The sequence below is a fragment of the Scomber scombrus genome, chromosome 19 (genome assembly GCF_963691925.1).
Source record: "Scomber scombrus chromosome 19, fScoSco1.1, whole genome shotgun sequence".
Taxonomy (NCBI): Eukaryota; Metazoa; Chordata; class Actinopteri; order Scombriformes; family Scombridae; genus Scomber; species Scomber scombrus.
Genome location: NC_084988.1, coordinates 4,936,852 through 4,955,458, shown reverse-complemented (window position 1 = coordinate 4,955,458; position 18,607 = coordinate 4,936,852). Strand labels below are relative to the sequence as shown.

The following is an 18,607-nucleotide window of genomic DNA, read 5'->3' as shown; positions in this document are numbered from 1 at the left end:
CAAATTAATATTTTCATTATCAATGAATCTGTCTCTATTTTTTTCATTAGTCGATTATCTGTTGGATCTATAAATCATCAGAAAGCAATGAAAAATAATCAAAATACCTTAGAGCACGAGGTGAAATTATCCGATGCCATAACACCCCAAATATTCATTTTACACTCATTTAAAAATCAGGAAAAGCAGCAATCTCTCACACGGTTGCTTAAAAAATGACTTTTAATGGATGCTAATGGAAGTTTTTTTGTATCTCAACTGAAGTGGAAGATATTTTCGCTCCTGATGAAGAGTAGTTAATGTGAAAGTGAGCTGAGCTTTTAGTTGACAGGACAGTTCTCACATCCATCCAAAGTAAAGGAGGATGCTCCAAAGTCAAACAGTAATTTGCTCCAAAGTGTTCATTTCTCGAGTGTGTGTGTGCAGAGACGGACTGAAACCTGATTTGTGTGTTTTCAGGGAGAAGAGCTGAGTGAAGCGAACGTCCGCCTCAGTCTGCTGGAGAAGAAGCTCGACAGTTCATCCAAAGACGCAGATGAACGTGTGGAGAAGATCCAGACGCAGCTGGACGAGGCTCAGACGCTGCTGAAGAAGAAAGAGAAGTACGAACTAGCTCAGACTGCAGATTCATACAGAAATAAAAACAGCTGTCAGACTCGTTCTGTCAGGTCTTCATGTGTCTGTGTGTGTGATGATGATGATGATGATGTCGTCCTCTGCAGGGAGTTTGAGGAGACGATGGACGCTCTGCAGGCCGACATCGACCAGCTGGAGTCGGAGAAGGCGGAGCTGAAGCAGCGAATCAACAGCCAATCAAAGATGACCATCGACGGGCTGAGAGGAAACGGCCCGTCAGGAATCGCTTCCATCGTTACGGGAGTGGCAGGAGGTGAGTGACGGAAAACTACGTTAACCAATAAGAGATTAAACACTAAAGAAGCCACACAGCGACACGAGCATGCAGCTAAACGTCAACTATAATAATCAGTATTTTTAAACACTAGTCGACCCTCCTGTTGTCTGATTGATCGTCACTTTAACTTTAACTGTTTAATTCCTCTTCTGACAACCATCAACCTCTTTATCCTCACTGACTGTTTCCCCTTTAATCTCTCTCACTTCTTTACCTGCAGAGGAACAAAAAGGTATCTACCTGCTTCTATTGACGTCGGCCGATGATCCTGCATGCTCATTTATGTCTCTAAATAATTAACAGTGAAAATGAATTAATTATTAATTTAATTAATTATTTTTGTGGTTTTAATAGCATTTAAATACTACATGCATGTTTTATTAAACCGTATCACTTATTATTTGTATATTATATCTATTCATGTGATGGATATAATGTGTCGGGTGTGTATTATCTTACTTATCAAACATTAATATGTACGTTAATTACAAGCTTCCTATTTTTTTTAAGCCTTAATCACATTTGTACACATTAATATACATTTATTTAGTTTAACACTAAGTTCTTTGCATGGATCTTAATAATATATAACAATATTTTGACTGTATTGAGTGATAATTATAGTCAATTTATATATTAATACTTATATATCTTTTATGTTTTTATCTGTAACGCACTGTAAGTTGCGTCACTCCCGAATGTCATTGTATAGGTGACTGTACAATGGCAATAAAGGCTATCTTATCTTATGAAAGGAGAAGAAAAAACTGAGTAATGACAGTTTGATCACAATTATTCAAAGTCTGCATGCTTTTTTTTTTTTTTTTTTTTTTTTTTTTTTAAATTAAAGTTAAACGTGGCTGCTGTAAATCAAATGTTTTTGAACATGTGGACATTATTTTTGCGGAATATAAACTGTGCTGCTGCTGAAGCTCTCACAGTATAATATAAGTGTGGGCTCAGTCAGGTGTTGATATCTCGTACCTCTCCTCTCTGTCTCACCCTCACAGCGAACATGATGTCCACTGTGGGTTCAGGTTCGGGCGTCCAGGTGATCGACTCTCCGCTGCTGACTCAGCAGATCGAAGCACAGAGACTCTGCATCAAACACCTGAAGAATGATAACAACAGGCTGAAGGTACGAAACATCTGGCTCATTTTGCACATCTGTGAGGAGGAGAAACTGCTGGCTTTGTTTCCATATTGTGTATTATTAATTGCATTTTGAGGCTTTTATAAACGAGTTATTACTTAATGACGGCAGTAACGTCTTCTCTAACGTCTCAGGCTGAGAAGATGCGCTCCCAGCTGGCGGCGCTGCCTCCTCTCCACGTCACCAAACTTCCCTCCAAAGATGGAGGCCGTCCTGAAGTGACCTCCAGCGCTCTCTACCGCAAGACCGACCAGCTGCTGGAGACTCTGCTGCAGATGAGCGCCAACGTCAAGGTGGTGGACATCACAGGGAAGTCTCCAGGTATGTGAGCGGTGTGTAGAGCACAGAGTACATTACTGTAAAAGCTGCTAAAGGTGTTGAATAAATGCTAACTTATGAAAAACTACCATCATTGTTCTGGTTTATGAAGACAGACAGATAATAAAGAACCATCTTTTCTAACACGTGCAGCTCGTTGTGTGAACAGATTTGTTTTTGTTTGTTTTGCAGTGACGCCCAGCGCTCAGCTCCTGGAGCAGACGGCTAGATTACAGTCTCTGAGTGACACTTTGGACAGACTCAAGGTACACAAAGAAACACAAACACATTTCCCTACTGTGGATTTTATAGTTTCAGATTGATTTTTTCTCTAAAACCTCTCTAACTATCGTCCTCTAACTGTCCAGCTGTCAAAACTTAGATGTAAGACGATCTGACATGATTAAAAATGTCAAGAAACAAAGAAACTTAAGCATTGTGAGTGCTTGACAGCCTGTTTTGCCCTGAGCTTCATCTCTCAGGCAGCTGTCCTATCTTATTACTGGAGGCTGTTCGATCTGTATGCAGCCTGAAAACAAAGACTACAGACACTAGTCAGGGCTAAAGTAGAAAGTCTTCTACCTCCTCTTCATTTTTGGGGGGTAAACGCATATTTTTAAAAATCTATATTTTTAATACCAGTTCATATTCTTCCAAAAAGACAGCTGTATTGAGCATCAATGATAAAAAGGCAGTAACGTCCTGTCTTCTTTGTAATAAAAATGCAATACTACTAGCTACTAGCTATAGTACAGTATTACAAGATATATTCTGTCATTAAGTGTATTAAATTATAATTATTCAGATTATACACCATACAGCACATCAGAACAATATTCTGCTGCAATGGCTCAAATATAGTGCAAAATATTGTTTTAAAGTGCTGAATATTAAAAATAATAAAATGGGAAGTAAAATATAACTGTATAAATGTCTTAATGATTCATACAAACCTCTACTGAACAATGAACACACTAAGTCCTGCATGCTACAAGGTTCATTCAAACAGTAAAAAAGGTAAAATATTGTAGAATCTCACATTACTGTGTACAACACACCGTCACCACTGAACCCTGCAGCCTCCATGAGTCACATTAATACCCCTCCTCACTTCTCTTCTGTTCATCTTCTCGTCTTTCAGGGTGAAGTAGCGGAGCACGTCGTACACCATCAACCTGGAGCTCGAGTCTCGTCCGACTTCGCCACGTTTCCTTCGACTTCGTTTGTAAAGGTACATTCAGATTCAATCAAATTTTGATGCATAATTGTATCTAATATATGTAATTCTGCTGAGAATTTTAAAAGGAAAACAGCTCTTCAAATGTAAATTATAGAGTTGGTTCAAAGAATCACATTTTAAAATCTGGTCTTTTTTTTTCGTGGAAATTTTACACCAACAATTTCTAAATTTAGCCAATTAAAATCAGACTTTGCAAACACCTTTCAGTAGTTCATTTTTCAACACTTTAAAGGATCCACCATGTTTCAGTCTTCAGTCAGTAGATGTGTGCTACAAACAACTCTAAGCAGCTCTATGACACAACATATAATAATAATGATCATGTTTCTTTCTAGGCGAAGGAGGAGAAGCAGGGCGACACGGTGCTGGTGGGTCGGGTCATGATGCCGTGTTCTCGCGGTCAGGAGCAGGTCCACCGCCTCGTCCTGTCCCAGATGCAGCTGCAGAGAGTTCACAGTCTGCTGCGGACCTGAACCTGAACCTCACACCTGCCCTGAGATCCTGCCTGCTGCACCAACACAACGACCCCCTCCCCAACCCCCAAAATCATAAATCAGCTTGACCGCTCGGTTTCCGCTCCAGAGCCAAACGAGTCCAACCAGGAGAAACTCAGAACTTCATGTCAGTGAGATCACAGCCTGGAGGAAATTAGACTTTTAGCTCTTCTGGTCAAGATTTTGGATAAATAGGTCGAGTCATAGTGATGTTAAACTAGAAGCAAACTACTCAACACAGTATCTTTCAAACCTTTCAAAGCAAACGCATCGTGATAAGAAGTTTTGATGCCTCGTTTCACCTCACCACCAATCACGTGAGCACGCTTGACGAGGCCTCGTTACATCACAGTCGTATCAGAGAGGTGTTGCGCTGGTTTTGGATTTGAGAAGTGCTTCTTTAATCTGCCACGATATCTAAAACCAGAGCTGTGGACTCGGTTTAAAACTGATCCGCTATAATAGTTTAGACTTATTAAACAAAAAGCAGTTTCGGGGTCAGATTTCACCATTTTGACTGCATCAAATACTTCAAATAATTTTAATTTTCTATACAGTTGCTTCATACTGATTTAGTGTTTCGTTTCCTCATCACTACTTGTCTGTTTGGACTCAGGATGAGGACTACAGTTATTAAATTATGAAAATTTTGAAGCAAAATCCCATAAAGTCTGGGAAAGCCACGAGACATACGTATTAGATTACCACCAATATTACAGATATCAGCTTCTCCTTCATGTAAAATCTAATCTCAGTGACTTGAGTGGAAACCCGATCTTTCTTCTTGGGTCTCAAATCTAATTTAATCCGACCTGGTTTGAGAGGTGATCTCAGACTGTGAGAGGATATATCATGATCTATCTGCTGAACTTAAATCTCTAATTGCTGTATTTTTTCACTGATCGGTCGGCAGCAGAGTATTCAGTGTTTCTCAGCCTCCTCTTTTGGCTCTGGTGTTGGAACCTGCACAGCGTGGTTTGTCAGTGAATGCAGCATATTTTAGGCCAAATCGCTGGATGTTGCTGTACGTCTCTATGTTTCAACTTTGTAAAACGCACTACTGTTAACGCTACACAGCGAGTGAAGGTTCATGACTGTGGTGTTATTTTAAAAAATCAGGTGTCACTGTTGTGTGCTCCATTTTTATATGTTTAAAAAAAGAGAGAGAGAAGTGGGAGAGAAAAAAAAAGGATTATAAAGGTTTTAAAGAAAAAGATATGTCCATTTCCAGTAGAGGGCATTTTACTGTGTGTTTGATCAAAGAGACTTTTTGCACATATAATAAGTTTTGAGTGATGAGATCGTAAGAAGAAACCACAGAGGAGAACAAATCCACCATAAATCACTCACGTGGATGTAAGTTTATCGCTGCGATGACGTCTGACTGATGAAAGTCATGTGACTATGACACCGCAGCAGTAAAGTTACGTACGAGCTAAAGTTGAGGATTTTAGGGTTTGTTTGTTTTTTGTTACCTCTGTAGTTTGGCTGCATGGAACAATAATAGTTAAATTAACCTCCAGGGATTTATTTTTCATGTTTATTTAAAACCTGACTTTACTTTTATTTAGTCAGATAAAAGAATTATATGTTTTAAATTATTTAGTATTTATTACACTCGTTGGTGTCAATTCCAGTCAGTTGTTACCGTCTACTTTTACACACGACACACTGGTTGTTTTGGTAATTTTACCGAATTACAACAACAAACAAATACTCCAGAAACACCTGTATTACCCGTGTTACGTTGAGACTCTTGTCGCTGTAGACTTTAAACTTTGTCCGAGCCTTAAACCTGCAGAGAGCCTTGTGGTAAAGATTGATCACCTGCCTTATTTTTATTGGTTCAGATCAAAACCTCATTTTAAAAAAAGCAAAACTACATCTTTGCCAAAGAATCTTTGTTCTTCTTCACCACGTTTTGCCATGGCTGATTAAAACAAAAAAGGCTTTTTAGTTTTAATTAATTAATCCATGCTAATTGTTTTTATTTATTTGTTAGAATATTTATGTTTACATACAACTGAGGTAGGAAGATTTTATTTTCTAATTATTTAATTAATGGGCATAGCGCATCTACATAACAATACATTATAATACTAAGAGGGAAACATGCTGATCACCTCATTTCTTATTTATTCACTGTTGATGTTCGGAGAGCTCACAACGAGCCGCTGATGTACTGAATCTGCAGCTTGTCTTAACTCGTCTTACCTTTTCCTCGTGTGGCTTCCTGCTCTTGCACAACTGATAACAGATCAATAAAGACATTAAAGCCAGCGTATCTTTGTCCCGCCTTCTCTTCCTTCAATCAAAAACACAAACATGAAAATATGCAGAAACTGTTTATTTCTTTAACATGAAAAACACATTTTGTCCCACTGGTTTGTAAAAGTAGAAAAAAGTCAAAAGATACCAAATATTTATTTTATGAATAGAATTTTCTACATAATCTTTAAAATTACTAAAAAAAACTTTGTTACATATAAATTAAAAGCTCATGTTTGTTAAATTAAAAGCTCATGTTTGTTAAAGTAGGTAGTTTAAAAAGAAGACATTTACATCACTGATTTTATCTACAGTAAAAAGTTTGATCACTGCCAGACTGTTCTTCTGCCGAGGACGCGGTTTGTGATTCTCTGAAAGACAGAAAACAAAACGTTCAGTCATTTAATTCACAGATTAAAATAATAATAATGATGATCTTTGTCTTTGACACATTGTGTAAACTGTAGTAAAAGTCATAAGAAACAAAAAGTATTTTCACTGATGCTGGTCAATATTTCTGAATTTGAGCATAAAACTAATTTTATTTATTATTTAGTGAGACTGTCTCATTAATGTTAGATTCATCTACATGTGAATCAGTCGTAGTTTATGCTGGTTTTACCTTGTTGTAAAGTTGCGCGTTCAGCCGGTTGGTTTGATACTCCGCTTTTCTTCTTTGCTCCTCTTTCTTTATCTGCACCTCTGGAAGACTCTCATAGATCCTGAAGGAGAGACGAAATGTTTGAGAAAGGTCAAATTTAAAATCATTTAACAACATCTGTGTAACTTAACTATTAATAATAGATTTTAAAACACCTTAGCGGTCAAAAAAGCCCTACAACTTTACTACATGTAGACATACAGATACTTTTGGTTTAATGAATATCAGTTTTAGTTATATCAGATTTCTTCAATACAAAAAGGAGTGAATATCATTACCTGTATTTCACAGCAATATGAATTTTAGAAACTCATTTTTACAGAATTATTGTCAATATTACACATCAAGAATAATAATATTAAAATCAAATATTTAGAGCTGCAACAATCAGCCAATTAATCAATTAGTCGACGGACAGAAAATTAAATCAGCAACTATTTTGATAATCGAAAAACCTTAATAATTTATTTAAGCAAAAATGACAAATGTGCTGATTTCAACTTGTCAGATGAGATGATTTGATGTTTTTCTTTCTCATATTGACAGTAAACTGTTTATCTTTGGGTTCTTAGTTGTTGGTTGGACAAAATAGTACATTTCATGGAGCACCTTATTAATAAGAAAATAATTAACAGATTAATCATTAATAATAAATAATAAAAAAATAAATAATCACTAGATGCAGTTCTGCAAATATTATCAGAAAAACAGCAACATTTAAATTCTTACAGTTTGGACCTCTGGATCATCTCCTTCCTGGGAACAGCCCTCCTGAGCAGAGCAGTGCCTGAACAGAGAAAAGAAGAAAAGAGTAATGAAAACACTTTACTCCTCTTCAGAGTTGAGAGCTTTTCCATTAATGTGCAGCAACTGTATGAAGGAACATTAAACTGAGTAAACAGATGTGTTGTCAGAGCATCAGCATCACCAAGTTTAACAGACTGTGAGCTCTATAAATTCAAACACTTGAAGACGATGTGACGGTTGATGTGTGTGAACATTAAAACCTGCAGGACTTTCTCTGCTGGTGTTTGTTGAGTACCTGCAGGCTTCTGGAGCCTCTCGTGGCCCCGAGGCCAGTTGAAGAGCTCGTCTCTCTCTCTGCTGAAGACGGTCTGTAGCCGTCTCTCCTCCACCTGCAGACTCAAGAGCTCCATCCTCCGCAAAGACCGGGAGATGAACCCCGGACGATACATCTTCAGAGCATCCTGCAGGATTGTTCAGGAAACAGTAAATTACTTTTCTTAAACATCCTTCAGAGTCACTCATCACTTTTTAACACACACATTTGATAAAAATTACAATAAAATTTGCCCTTATGAAAATCCCGTTCCACAAAGGTTTTGTGAATAAAACAAACAGAAACAAACCAACCTGTAGAGTGACGTGTCTGAGACGGGAGGACGTTACTTTGGATGCAGGATCTGGATCAGATTCAGCATGATGTGTAAAAGCAGACGGTGTGTTTCTGTCCTCGTGGACTTGTCTCTGTCGGAGCGGTTCTCTCCACGGATAGGTTCTCATGTGAGGCTCGAACCAGGCCGTACTCCGCCTCCAAGCCAGCTCCTCTTCCTCCGGCCGGTTCTCCTTCCTCGTGTCTGCTCTCAGATTATCAGCAGAGATGAACCACGAAACACCTGAAAGAGACCAACATGGGTTACTCACACCAGCTGAATCAATCTATTAGTTTAAATAACAGACACAGGCCTTCTCATCTATAGTGTGACGTACCTTCAGGGTAGTTTACTGTGTGTTTTGATGGAGTTTTTTTGCTCTTTGATTGCTTTTGTGAACCTGTAGTCTTGGAGGGGCTCCTCTGCCCTCTTCTTCCTCTCTCTGTGCTGGATGGTGAAGATGAGATCTGTCTGAGAGCTCTGGCGTCACCAGGCGAAGGAAACGTGGTTCCAACATCTCTGGTGTGTCGTCGAGTCCCGTTACTGACGATCTCCAGATCACCTGAGAGAAAAAAAACAATAATTTAAAGAATTTTGTGTCTCATTTTTCTATCATAGCAAAATAAACCTCAGAGTGAACGAGAAAGGACTGATTACACTTTTTGGTAACTTCGGGTCTGCAACATAAACTGACCCTTTCTCATTCTTTCATGAAGAATACCGACATAGATTAACACGTTTGAAAGAAATATGAAAGATTTTAACCCTAAACTGACATTATTTCATCCTGTTAACAGTGTCAGAAAGAGTTTACACTGTATGCGACGGCTTCTTTTTAATTAAAGGTTTTTCAGCATCAAACATGTCACAAAAATGTCACACATAATCTGAGTACAATCATCTGTGTGAAACTGACCCGCCTGGATGCCTTTGCTGACCAGTTTAATCGTCCTCTTGGCTGTCAGACCTCTGGAGGGGCCGTGGTGAGAGGAGGGGGTGTAAGTGCTGGTAGATGATGAATCTGCAGCGACCTGCCGAGCAACGCAATGACATCACAAGTTAGAAACGTTTCAACACGCTATAATGAAAAGTTCACAGTTTGTTCTCCCATCATTCATTAAGTGCTGATTTGCATCTGCAGATTTTTGAATGATCTTCAGGTTCTTCTTTGGTGATATTTAGCACCTCAAGTTTGGTACATTTTCCATTTTCTTATCACACTGGTAAAAACACAGAGGCTACATCAAGTTTTTCTTAGAGTAGGAAGTGCTGATCTTTGGAATAAAAAAGGGAATGTACTGATGAATTTCAGTGTTGTTTTTTAAAGTTTTCTTTGACTTTTAAGTAACTTATTCGAATATCGCGAATTCACAAACATTGAAAGAACTCTACTGCCCGTGATAAAACTCGATATACTTAAGAAAGAAAGTGAGGACAACATGCAGATGTACGTACTGTAGATTCATCAGTGCCGTTGGTCTCTATCAGAGTGATGACGTGAGCCGGACTCTTGTCTCTCCCTCTCCGCTGCTCCCTCTCTTCTTTCTGCTTGTTGATGGTGCTGTACAGTTTACTGAGGCCGGAGCCCGTCTTCAGGTGCTGGACTCTGTCGGCTCCGAAGGCTCGGATCAGCCGGGCCGTGTCCACGGTGGACATGGAGCCGGACGCGGTGGACAAGGTCTCTGACTCGTCTCTGAGGTGCTGACTCTGGGAGGATTTGTTGGAGAAGCTGGATGTGAGGGAGGCGCAGCTGTCTTCCTCTACGGGTTCAGAAGTTTCGTCTATCTGCCGCATCTGAGTCCAGACCTGATGAGGAACATTTCTGCTGGTTTTTCTCTCCATTTCTCTGTGTCTGTCTCTCTTAACCTCTCCAACATCGTGCCTCCTTTCTTTCCTCGTCAGAGCAGCCTCCTCTTCTCTCCATTCTTGCTGTTGCTCTGGATGTCGTTGCTCCTCCGTCTGTAGCTCAGACATGTTGGGGCCCCTGGTGCTGCCAATAAGACGGGACAGACGCTCCAACCTCTCCAGCAGCGATGATTCTCTGTCACTGGTCGGACGAGACTCCTCCACGCTCCACTGCTCACAGAAAGTTTGCCACAGCTGATCCAGATTGCTGAGGCTCTGCTGTCGGAGGTCAGCGTCCCTCCTTTCCTGATCTCGCTCTGCTCCCGTTTGAGGAACAGACCTTTGATGATCTGACCTGCGATGGCTCACCCTGCTACGGTCCATTTCCACATAAACGTCCTGAAATGTCTCCCTGCTCCTCTCTGGTTGATTATAATTAAGGAACTGGACCGGACTGGTTCCCCGGTCTATCTTGGTGCTGGAGGTTACTCGATTGCTGGATGAAGGCACTCTGGTGAAGGCGACGGATACCTGAGGAGACGGCTTTGGAGCTGGAGTTGTTTGTGAGCTTCCATCTGTGAACAGAGAGACATGCAGATGAAGATCGTAATTTTTCTTTTTTCCTTTGTGTCAACAAGTCCCAAAAAAAGACCAATACCAACAATGAATCTCTAAATACTTTTTATACTTTATACTCTGTCTGTATTGCTCTAACCTCGTCCATTCCTACCTAACAGCTCACAAATATATATTTCCTTTTTTTTTTTAAAAGAGGCTCAGAAATTTACTTAAGAAAACTGACCCATAGAAAAAGTGTTTGAAAGGTTTTCTTTGGCTGCTCTCAAACATGAATGGTACAAAATATTTTGCTCACAAAAGGCTAAATAACAGCTGGACAGTTTATGTTAAACAGGAGTAAAAGAAGCATTGAGGATGATCTTCAGTGATGAATTTGCAGCAGGATGTGTACTACTGTGTGTGGGTTTGACTCTAAATAAACTACAGTGCTCATGTTCACTGTAGTAAAGGAACACGTCACCCTGTGCATTAGTACACAGAGGAAGAGGAAAAAGGTGCATCAGAGTTTGGATATGCAGAGAATACTTTAAGTACTTTGTAATATGAAAACACATCTTTAGTTTTGGTCTTTTCGTGGAGTTTGTTGACATTCATAAAAAAATATTTTTGTAATCTTTTTTTTATTCTCTTATGTTGTTTTGAAGGTTTTTCGGCTTGATTCGAATGTTAGAGCTTTAAAAAAAAAAAAAAATAGAAAGGAAAAAGGGGGTAAGACTAGAAAAGTTCCTTAATTCATCTTACACTCTTCCCAAAAATTGAATGGTTATTATTGTGTTGTTTATGTAAAATCATTTTGCTGTCATTTCTTATTTGTCATTTGTTATTGTGACATGTTAAAATAAATAAAATAAAATATAAATAAACTAGCACAGAATATCACCACTAATCCTTCAATACTGAATTTGGATAAGATAGATTTTTGTGTATTATTATTTCACACTAGTCAAAGCTGTTTACTGTATATAAACACTTGATTCAATACAACTTAATGTAAATATTTGATATCACAGTCAAATAAATAAAGTAAATAACGACTAGTGTAGTACATACAGTCAGTTAGTATGTTCAGCTCACCTCTGTGTCCGAGTTCTTGCATTTTGAACGTGGTTGTTTTCAGCCTCTTGCTGTAGATGCCTTCTGTGTGTCTAATGGTTACTCCGCGGTCCAGACCCGGGTCTTGGTGTCCGAGAACCTCACTGCTGAAGCTTGGAGGCACAGCGTCGTCTGAGCCTGGTGAAGATTCAACAATGTCTCGTTACCTCATGATGAATTACACCAAAAATATCTGAGAAAACAGATGATTAATGCTGCTGGAAAAGTGACCAAAAATCCTTCATTTTTAAAGAGAGAGCAGCAGAAAATGTTCAGAGACTTGGATTGTAATGGTCCCCTCTCTCTGCCTCTCTCCCGGGCCCCAGCTCTGCCTTTGTCTCACTCTGCCCCTGAACATGAATAATTAATGCTCCGCCTGGTGTACGTTACAAAGGGACCAGCTGCTACCCAAGCAGGCACAGGGGAGATGGAAGTAGAGCCTCCTCTTTCATCAAAGATTGAAATTACTATGCTGTTCTCTCAATATATTAAATTACTTAATTTCTAATTTGCTGAACTATTGTTTTTACTATTTGCTGTGTTGAAGTTGAGCCAGTTGAACAATTTTTACACATGATTTTTTTTAAAGAAAACACACAGGCTTGCACAATTAATCAAGTTTTGACCTTTTTTTCCTTATTTTTGGTTGCTAAATTTAAATGCTAAATTTACCTGTGCCCACAAGTCATTCAAGATCCCTAAAATTAAAAAAAGATCATGGTGATAGCTTGGTGTGAGTTTCTAACGTACCTGTGTGGGTGCTCTCCATGGTGGTGCCAGTTGATGAGACGTCAACTTCTGTCTGAGGGACGTAGAAGAGTTCCTCACTGCCATGAGGTTTATACGGCAACAGGATGGGTACGGCTGTACGAGGAGCAGCGAGAAGCCTCATTAATTCATCTTCAACTGACACTGAAACAGTATTATAATAAAAATCTCTTTGATGATTTTTTAAAAAGATGTAATTCTGCTAAGGAGCATGTCATATGTATGAATATGAAGCTGAACCTTGGAGATATTTTACAGAAGAAAAGCTAATTATTTTTCCAGAACTTTCACACTATTAATTGTTTTTATTTTCATCAAACATTTTTATTGAGCTGTTTGGTTCATTACCAGATTAAATCAGAACAAAATAAACTGAAGATTGTTTTCTAATTTCATGCTGCAAGGCAATGAGGATTTATCAAAGATGATCAAATATTGTTTCTTAAAGCAAACAGAAATCTTCTCAAAATGCAAGACGATTCATCCAGAGATTTTGATCTGAAGTTAGATCGTCTTGATTCAGGATGATAAATAAAAAGGATCTGATTCTAGATCAGAAATAATGACTTCCGAGACAATATCAAAAACAGCAGACCAAAAGGTTTGAATTTTAAGACCAAGTGCTTTTGTTTTTAATCACAACTGAAACAATTATGTGACTGACAGGAAGTCAATGGTCAACAATTTTGATAATCGATTAATAGTTTCAATTATTTAGCAATAAAAAATGCTGAAGATTCACTAGTTCCAGCTTCTAAAATGTGATTTTCTGTCTCTCTCTGCTTTAAAATCAGTGTAAGTTTATTATCTTTGGACTTTTGGACTATTGATCGGGCAGGATGACTCATTTGAGGACGACACCCTGGACCCTGGGAACTTGTGATTGACATGTTTTTGTAATTTCTGCTTTAATTTCCTCCTGCCACACCCACTACTTGATCCAACCTTCGTCATTTCATCTGGGAAGTAAATGCTATTAAACACAAGTAAGAACTCATGAAATATTCTCATCATTTAGTTTGAAGTTGATATTTTAAAATACTCTGATTCTGTTTACACTAAATTAGGAGGATAAATTCTTAATATACTACTATACTCTTACAGTATATTAAAGTATTTATCATAACAAACCTACCTGGTGTTTCATTGGTTAAGGATCTCGGTGACACTTCCTCTGTGTGTGGCACTGTGGAGGACTGTGTGGATGTGGAAGTCATCGTCCTTCCATGAGACGCAGCAGGTTTGTAGAGCGTGGAGGTGTCGGCTCTTTCAGGCTGCTGTCGTCCTTTCTGCTCTCTGCTCTGGTACCACTCGAGCGGACTGCATGATCCGACGCCTTCATCCGGACTGCTGTTAGCTGGGGAAGAGTGTCTGAGAGGGACGAACATGTTGTGCAGCGACCTCGGAGCAGCGTTAGCATGACTTGAGCGCACAGTAGCGTCCACGCTGTGATCAGTAGATTTGGGTGAAAGAGTGAGATGAACATGAGAGATGTGACCTGTTCTTGTTTGGGATTCATTGATGGATGAGACTGTGGCGTGTTTAGCTCCGACACCAGAAACAGAGCTGTCCTGGATGGATAACTCATCATCCTGCTTGAAATATTGTGAGTTATCATCTCTGGAAGTCTCATCCTCTCCATCTAAACCCTGCGAGGGTGGCAGAGGTTCTTCATGCTGGCCTCCTACAGCGTCTTGTCTCCTCTGATTCTCTGGTGCTGACAGAGAGGTCAGGGTTTGTTTCCTGGTGTAGAGACTACTGCTTGGTTCAAACACTGAAGCTTTCTTATCTGCTTCATTCAGAGTGTAGGTAAACTTCCTGTCTGCAGGGTGTCTGAATGTTTCTGTGGAGAGCTCGTTCAGATGGAGAGGCTCTGGGGCTGGACTGAGAGTAGGTACAGGGGACATGGTGGAGGAAGGGGAAGTGGAGCGCCTGCAGCTGGAAATGGTGATGGATGTGAGGGACTGAGCGTTTGTCCGTGGGAGAGTTACACCTTCTCTAGCGGCAATTTCTCGTACACGAGTCTCCAGATCTGTGGGAAGGGAGTCTTGAGGCTGCACGCTGGGGTAAGGGGGGATCGTGCCAAGATGGTGCAGCAGCTGGGACGCCTGGTTTTTAGCATTTCTGAGGGTGCTAAATGTCTCTGCAGCTCGGGGCAGCAGCTCCTGCGCCCTAAGGCCTCCAACACTGGACGCTGCACTGCTCTCTGTGTCTGTGCTGCCTTGGCTCTGGAAGGAGAAGCAAAAAAAAGAGAGATCTATGTTAAACTGTGACATCAGGTAAGGTCAATATAATGTCTGAGTCTTCCAGGTCAGGATTATCTAAGTATGGTTGAACCAAGGGCAGCTAGACTTGGTTGTAGATACTTGAAGACATGTTGCTGCTAAAACACAAGAAAAGCAGTATAGTGTATGCAGTCCAGTGCAGTGAGGAAGGCACAGACTCGTATATCTGTGAAACTAAACAATCATTAAAGAAACACACGGCTCAGCACAGGAGGGCCAACTCCTCAGGTCAAGACTCAGCAGTTTAACTACACCTAGAAAAGATGAGGGGCAGTCTTTTGAGGACAACAGCATAAATGTTTTAGAAAAAGGAGGACAAAATGGTTTGAAAGGGGAGTGAATGAGACTATCTACATCAAAGTAGAGACACCATTATTTATCTTTTGTAAAATTGTGCAAACTTCCACTTCAATATTTGCTGAACTATTGTTATTGTGTGTCTCTTGTGTGCTGTCAAAGGCCTTTAAATAAAATGCATTATACTATTACCATCTCTCAACAGAGGATGAGGCCTATGACACCACTTATTCCCATCACCTATAATCCTGTGCTTTCATCCCTTCCCAGGAGATTAAACAACCATTCATGTTTGGCCCCATGTGACCACTCCAACGACTAATTACACCTGTCCTCAGGTGAATCCAATGATTTTAACGACCGTTGTTACAACAGCCAGGTGCCTTAACGAACTAAGTGGTGGACAAATAGACTTAAAAACTCTTTTGTTACTGCTGCCATCAATGTCCTCAATGAGTGACCTGTGTGTTTCGTCTATTATTTGTGGAAGTTTTCATTGTTTATTGTATTTTATATGTGTTTGCTGCTGGCTGTACCACAATTTGACCCTCTGGGATAATAAAGCTGATCTTGACATTGATCAATGACTCTGATAGCAACCTCATAGAAGTTAAATACCCGGGACTCCCCACCAGTCAGGCAGAACTTAAGTAGCTCATTGGATGAGAAGCAAAATGTCTTCAAGTATCTATAAAACAAGTCCAGTTGCCATCGATTCACCCCTCCATAGTTTACATTATCCTGTGAATTAATTCAACCAACAAAAAGATGCAAAGAAAATCTTTTTTGCACTCCAAAATTAAACTGAACTCAGGTAAGCAGGTTTTTACAAAAGGTCAAACATGCATCTGATGACACATCAAGCCTGCAACACACCAGTTACCTTCAGCACGAGACCTGCACTGTCCAGAGATTGGAGGCAAACATCAAAATCATAAGAAGAAAAACTTTAATATTTACATGATTTAAAAGGGAAAGGTGTGTCAAAAGTAAACATGTGTTAGTGTTTATACCCTCAATTTACAATACTTAAATGAAGTAAATAGCTACAAACAAAGCTTTTATAATTGTGACTGAATTGTGTGTGAAGTGTGATACCTTCATCGGGTGTTTTAACAGCAGCTCTCGTTTGATCTCCTCAATCCGCTTCCTGTCTTCTTTGTCCAGCTCCAGAGGCTCACACTGCTGTCCTGATATCTTCAGTTTAATCCATTCTGAAACAACATAAAAGAAAAACAGACTTTAACACTGGTGCAGATGATCATTTATTTGTACAGGAGAGTTTATTGGACATTATCAATATATACAGCCATTGAGTGAGCTGGGATAGAGCAGGTCTAAGCCACAGAAGCTAAGGAGGGAAATGTGGTGCAGAACCATTTATGTGCATGCTTATCTTGATAGGATTGTGTTTGAGGAATGAGGCAGACTCTCTTTGTATATTTTGGGGAAAACATAACCCTAACGCTTAAAGCATGTAAATCCTCTTACCTCTGGCTCTGCTCTCCTCTTGGTCAGTGAGACTGGGTGTGCTGGAAACCATGGTGGCTGGAGACTCACTCTGCAGTAACTTGGCCACTCTGATAGCCAGCGAGCCCTCGCTGCTCCCATCACTAATCACTCCCTGATCAGTGTCCTCCTCGTGGACGGGTGAGGAGGAGCTACTCTCTACAGCAGCACCCCGTGTGGCCTGTTTTTCCTCCTCTGGTATGCTAGCTGTGTCTGAAGGAGTAGAGGAGGACTGCTGCTGTGTGCTCGCAGCTGTTGAGGTGTTGATCACTGGCGGCTGCTGCTTTGGAGCTGCGTTGTCAGGAGGAGCAGCACTGCAGCCCTCAGGCTCTGCACGCCGCGCTGATTTGGCGAGAAGGAGGGACAAACCTGCACCTCCAACTCCACCGCTGCTGGTTTGTGGCGCTACGTATGATCCAGGTGCAGTAATGAGAACCTTTGTGGATGTATAACCTGGTTGCCCTGATGAGGTCATACTCTCTTGACCAATAGAGCTTTCTCTTGGTTTCGCTGAGGTTAGCATGGAGTCAGATGAGGATCTGGCCCATAGCAGGGGGGACTGAGTTCTGGGCTCTCCAGCAGTAGATGAGGAGGAGGTGAACGAGGAGTCCTGGAGTCTGCCAGACTGCTTCCTCAGTGAGAGGAATATGTCGTCATCAGAAAGCAGACGAGGCACAGCGGGGGCTGAGGAGGCTCCTGAAGATCTCGCAGACACCACGTTCTCTGCCTGAGAGAGAAGTTTACGGATTTCCTGCAGGGTTGTTGTTCCAACGAAAGAATCATCTGCGCTTTGCTCCTGGCCATGGCTCGCTCCCAGGTCTCTATCCACGCACCGAGCCTTGGTAGCTAACAACAAGTCCGAGTCAAACCTGTCTCCCAGCTGGGCGGTAGTCTGGCTGCTGGTTAAGCCGCTGTCCCTCTGCTGTAGCTGATTGGTTTGAAGTGTGGCGGAAACAGAGTCTTCATCAGACTGAGAGCAGGGTGCCGGTCTGCGGTGGCTCTGACCAGCTGCTGTATCAGATGACAGAGAGGTCCTGGTCTTCTCTGGAACGGATGCAGCTGGGCCGAGACTGTCCATGCTGAACGGTATAGATATACTGGACTCCACTGACAGAACACTGCACCTGGAAAACTCTCCTTTATGGGGACTACCAGCTGAAAACACACAAATCAATATGTCAGTATCAGAGTATTTTAAAATTACCCTCTGTTTTATTGTGAGTATTAAAGGTACATTTACTAATTATCAAGAGTGGATCCCTACATATTTATTGGCACACACATTTTGAAAAAAAACCCGACAAATTTTACTTCAAAACATTGTTTATTTTTGAATCTGATTTCTTATATGCTTCTTCGAGAAATAGTAGATAACATGAGGAATTATACTTTGAACGTATGGTGAACTTTAGATAATGACATTTAACCTTTTGTTGCTCTTCTGCATCTTTAAATGACAGCCTATCTTGAACAGGTTGCTTTGGGCTGGATGGTCAAAACAGATCTACAGTGGAAATGGGCCCTTTCTCACCTAATTAGGCTCTATACTGAATTATCAGTTATTTCTCCTGTTTTGAAGGTTGGTTTTATGGTTATTTACCTTCAGACGGTTGAGTGCTCTTGGTTGGCGTTCCACTTGATCCTTTAATCGTACAGAGATCAGTAGGAGAGAATTCGGGCTCTCTGATGGGCCCTCTAGGCACAAATGGAGTCAGGATTGTTGAGGGTGACTGGTCAATACCAAGATTATGAAGATACAACTGTAAGAATGAGAAATGAACACCATATCAG

The 18,607-nt window shown here is 40.5% G+C and overlaps 2 protein-coding genes across 2 annotated transcripts in view; one reads left to right on the top strand and one right to left on the bottom strand.

The window, feature by feature from the left end:
* The window catches only part of dctn1b (dynactin 1b), a 46,338-nt gene extending 41,729 nt beyond the window's left edge, over positions 1 to 4,609 (top strand). The window contains 7 exon segments of the mRNA XM_062440292.1: positions 460 to 602; positions 723 to 889; positions 1,924 to 2,051; positions 2,201 to 2,387; positions 2,577 to 2,650; positions 3,526 to 3,615; positions 3,960 to 4,609. Coding sequence (XP_062296276.1) covers positions 460 to 602; positions 723 to 889; positions 1,924 to 2,051; positions 2,201 to 2,387; positions 2,577 to 2,650; positions 3,526 to 3,615; positions 3,960 to 4,097 — 927 coding nt within the window. The 3' untranslated portion in view covers positions 4,098 to 4,609.
* A 1,896-nt stretch (positions 4,610 to 6,505) lies between these two features.
* The window catches only part of alms1 (ALMS1 centrosome and basal body associated protein), a 17,667-nt gene continuing 5,565 nt past the window's right edge, over positions 6,506 to 18,607 (bottom strand). Inside the window, exons 6-19 of the mRNA XM_062440825.1 lie at positions 18,417 to 18,576; positions 16,799 to 17,971; positions 16,406 to 16,521; positions 13,861 to 14,953; positions 12,708 to 12,821; positions 11,940 to 12,095; positions 9,897 to 10,861; positions 9,358 to 9,472; positions 8,779 to 9,003; positions 8,422 to 8,684; positions 8,090 to 8,255; positions 7,777 to 7,834; positions 7,009 to 7,108; positions 6,506 to 6,757 (exon numbers count right to left, since the gene is read on the bottom strand). Of these exons, the coding sequence (XP_062296809.1) occupies positions 6,713 to 6,757; positions 7,009 to 7,108; positions 7,777 to 7,834; positions 8,090 to 8,255; positions 8,422 to 8,684; positions 8,779 to 9,003; positions 9,358 to 9,472; positions 9,897 to 10,861; positions 11,940 to 12,095; positions 12,708 to 12,821; positions 13,861 to 14,953; positions 16,406 to 16,521; positions 16,799 to 17,971; positions 18,417 to 18,576 (4,749 nt within the window). The 3' untranslated portion in view covers positions 6,506 to 6,712. The remainder of the gene's footprint in view (positions 6,758 to 7,008; positions 7,109 to 7,776; positions 7,835 to 8,089; positions 8,256 to 8,421; positions 8,685 to 8,778; positions 9,004 to 9,357; positions 9,473 to 9,896; positions 10,862 to 11,939; positions 12,096 to 12,707; positions 12,822 to 13,860; positions 14,954 to 16,405; positions 16,522 to 16,798; positions 17,972 to 18,416; positions 18,577 to 18,607) is intronic.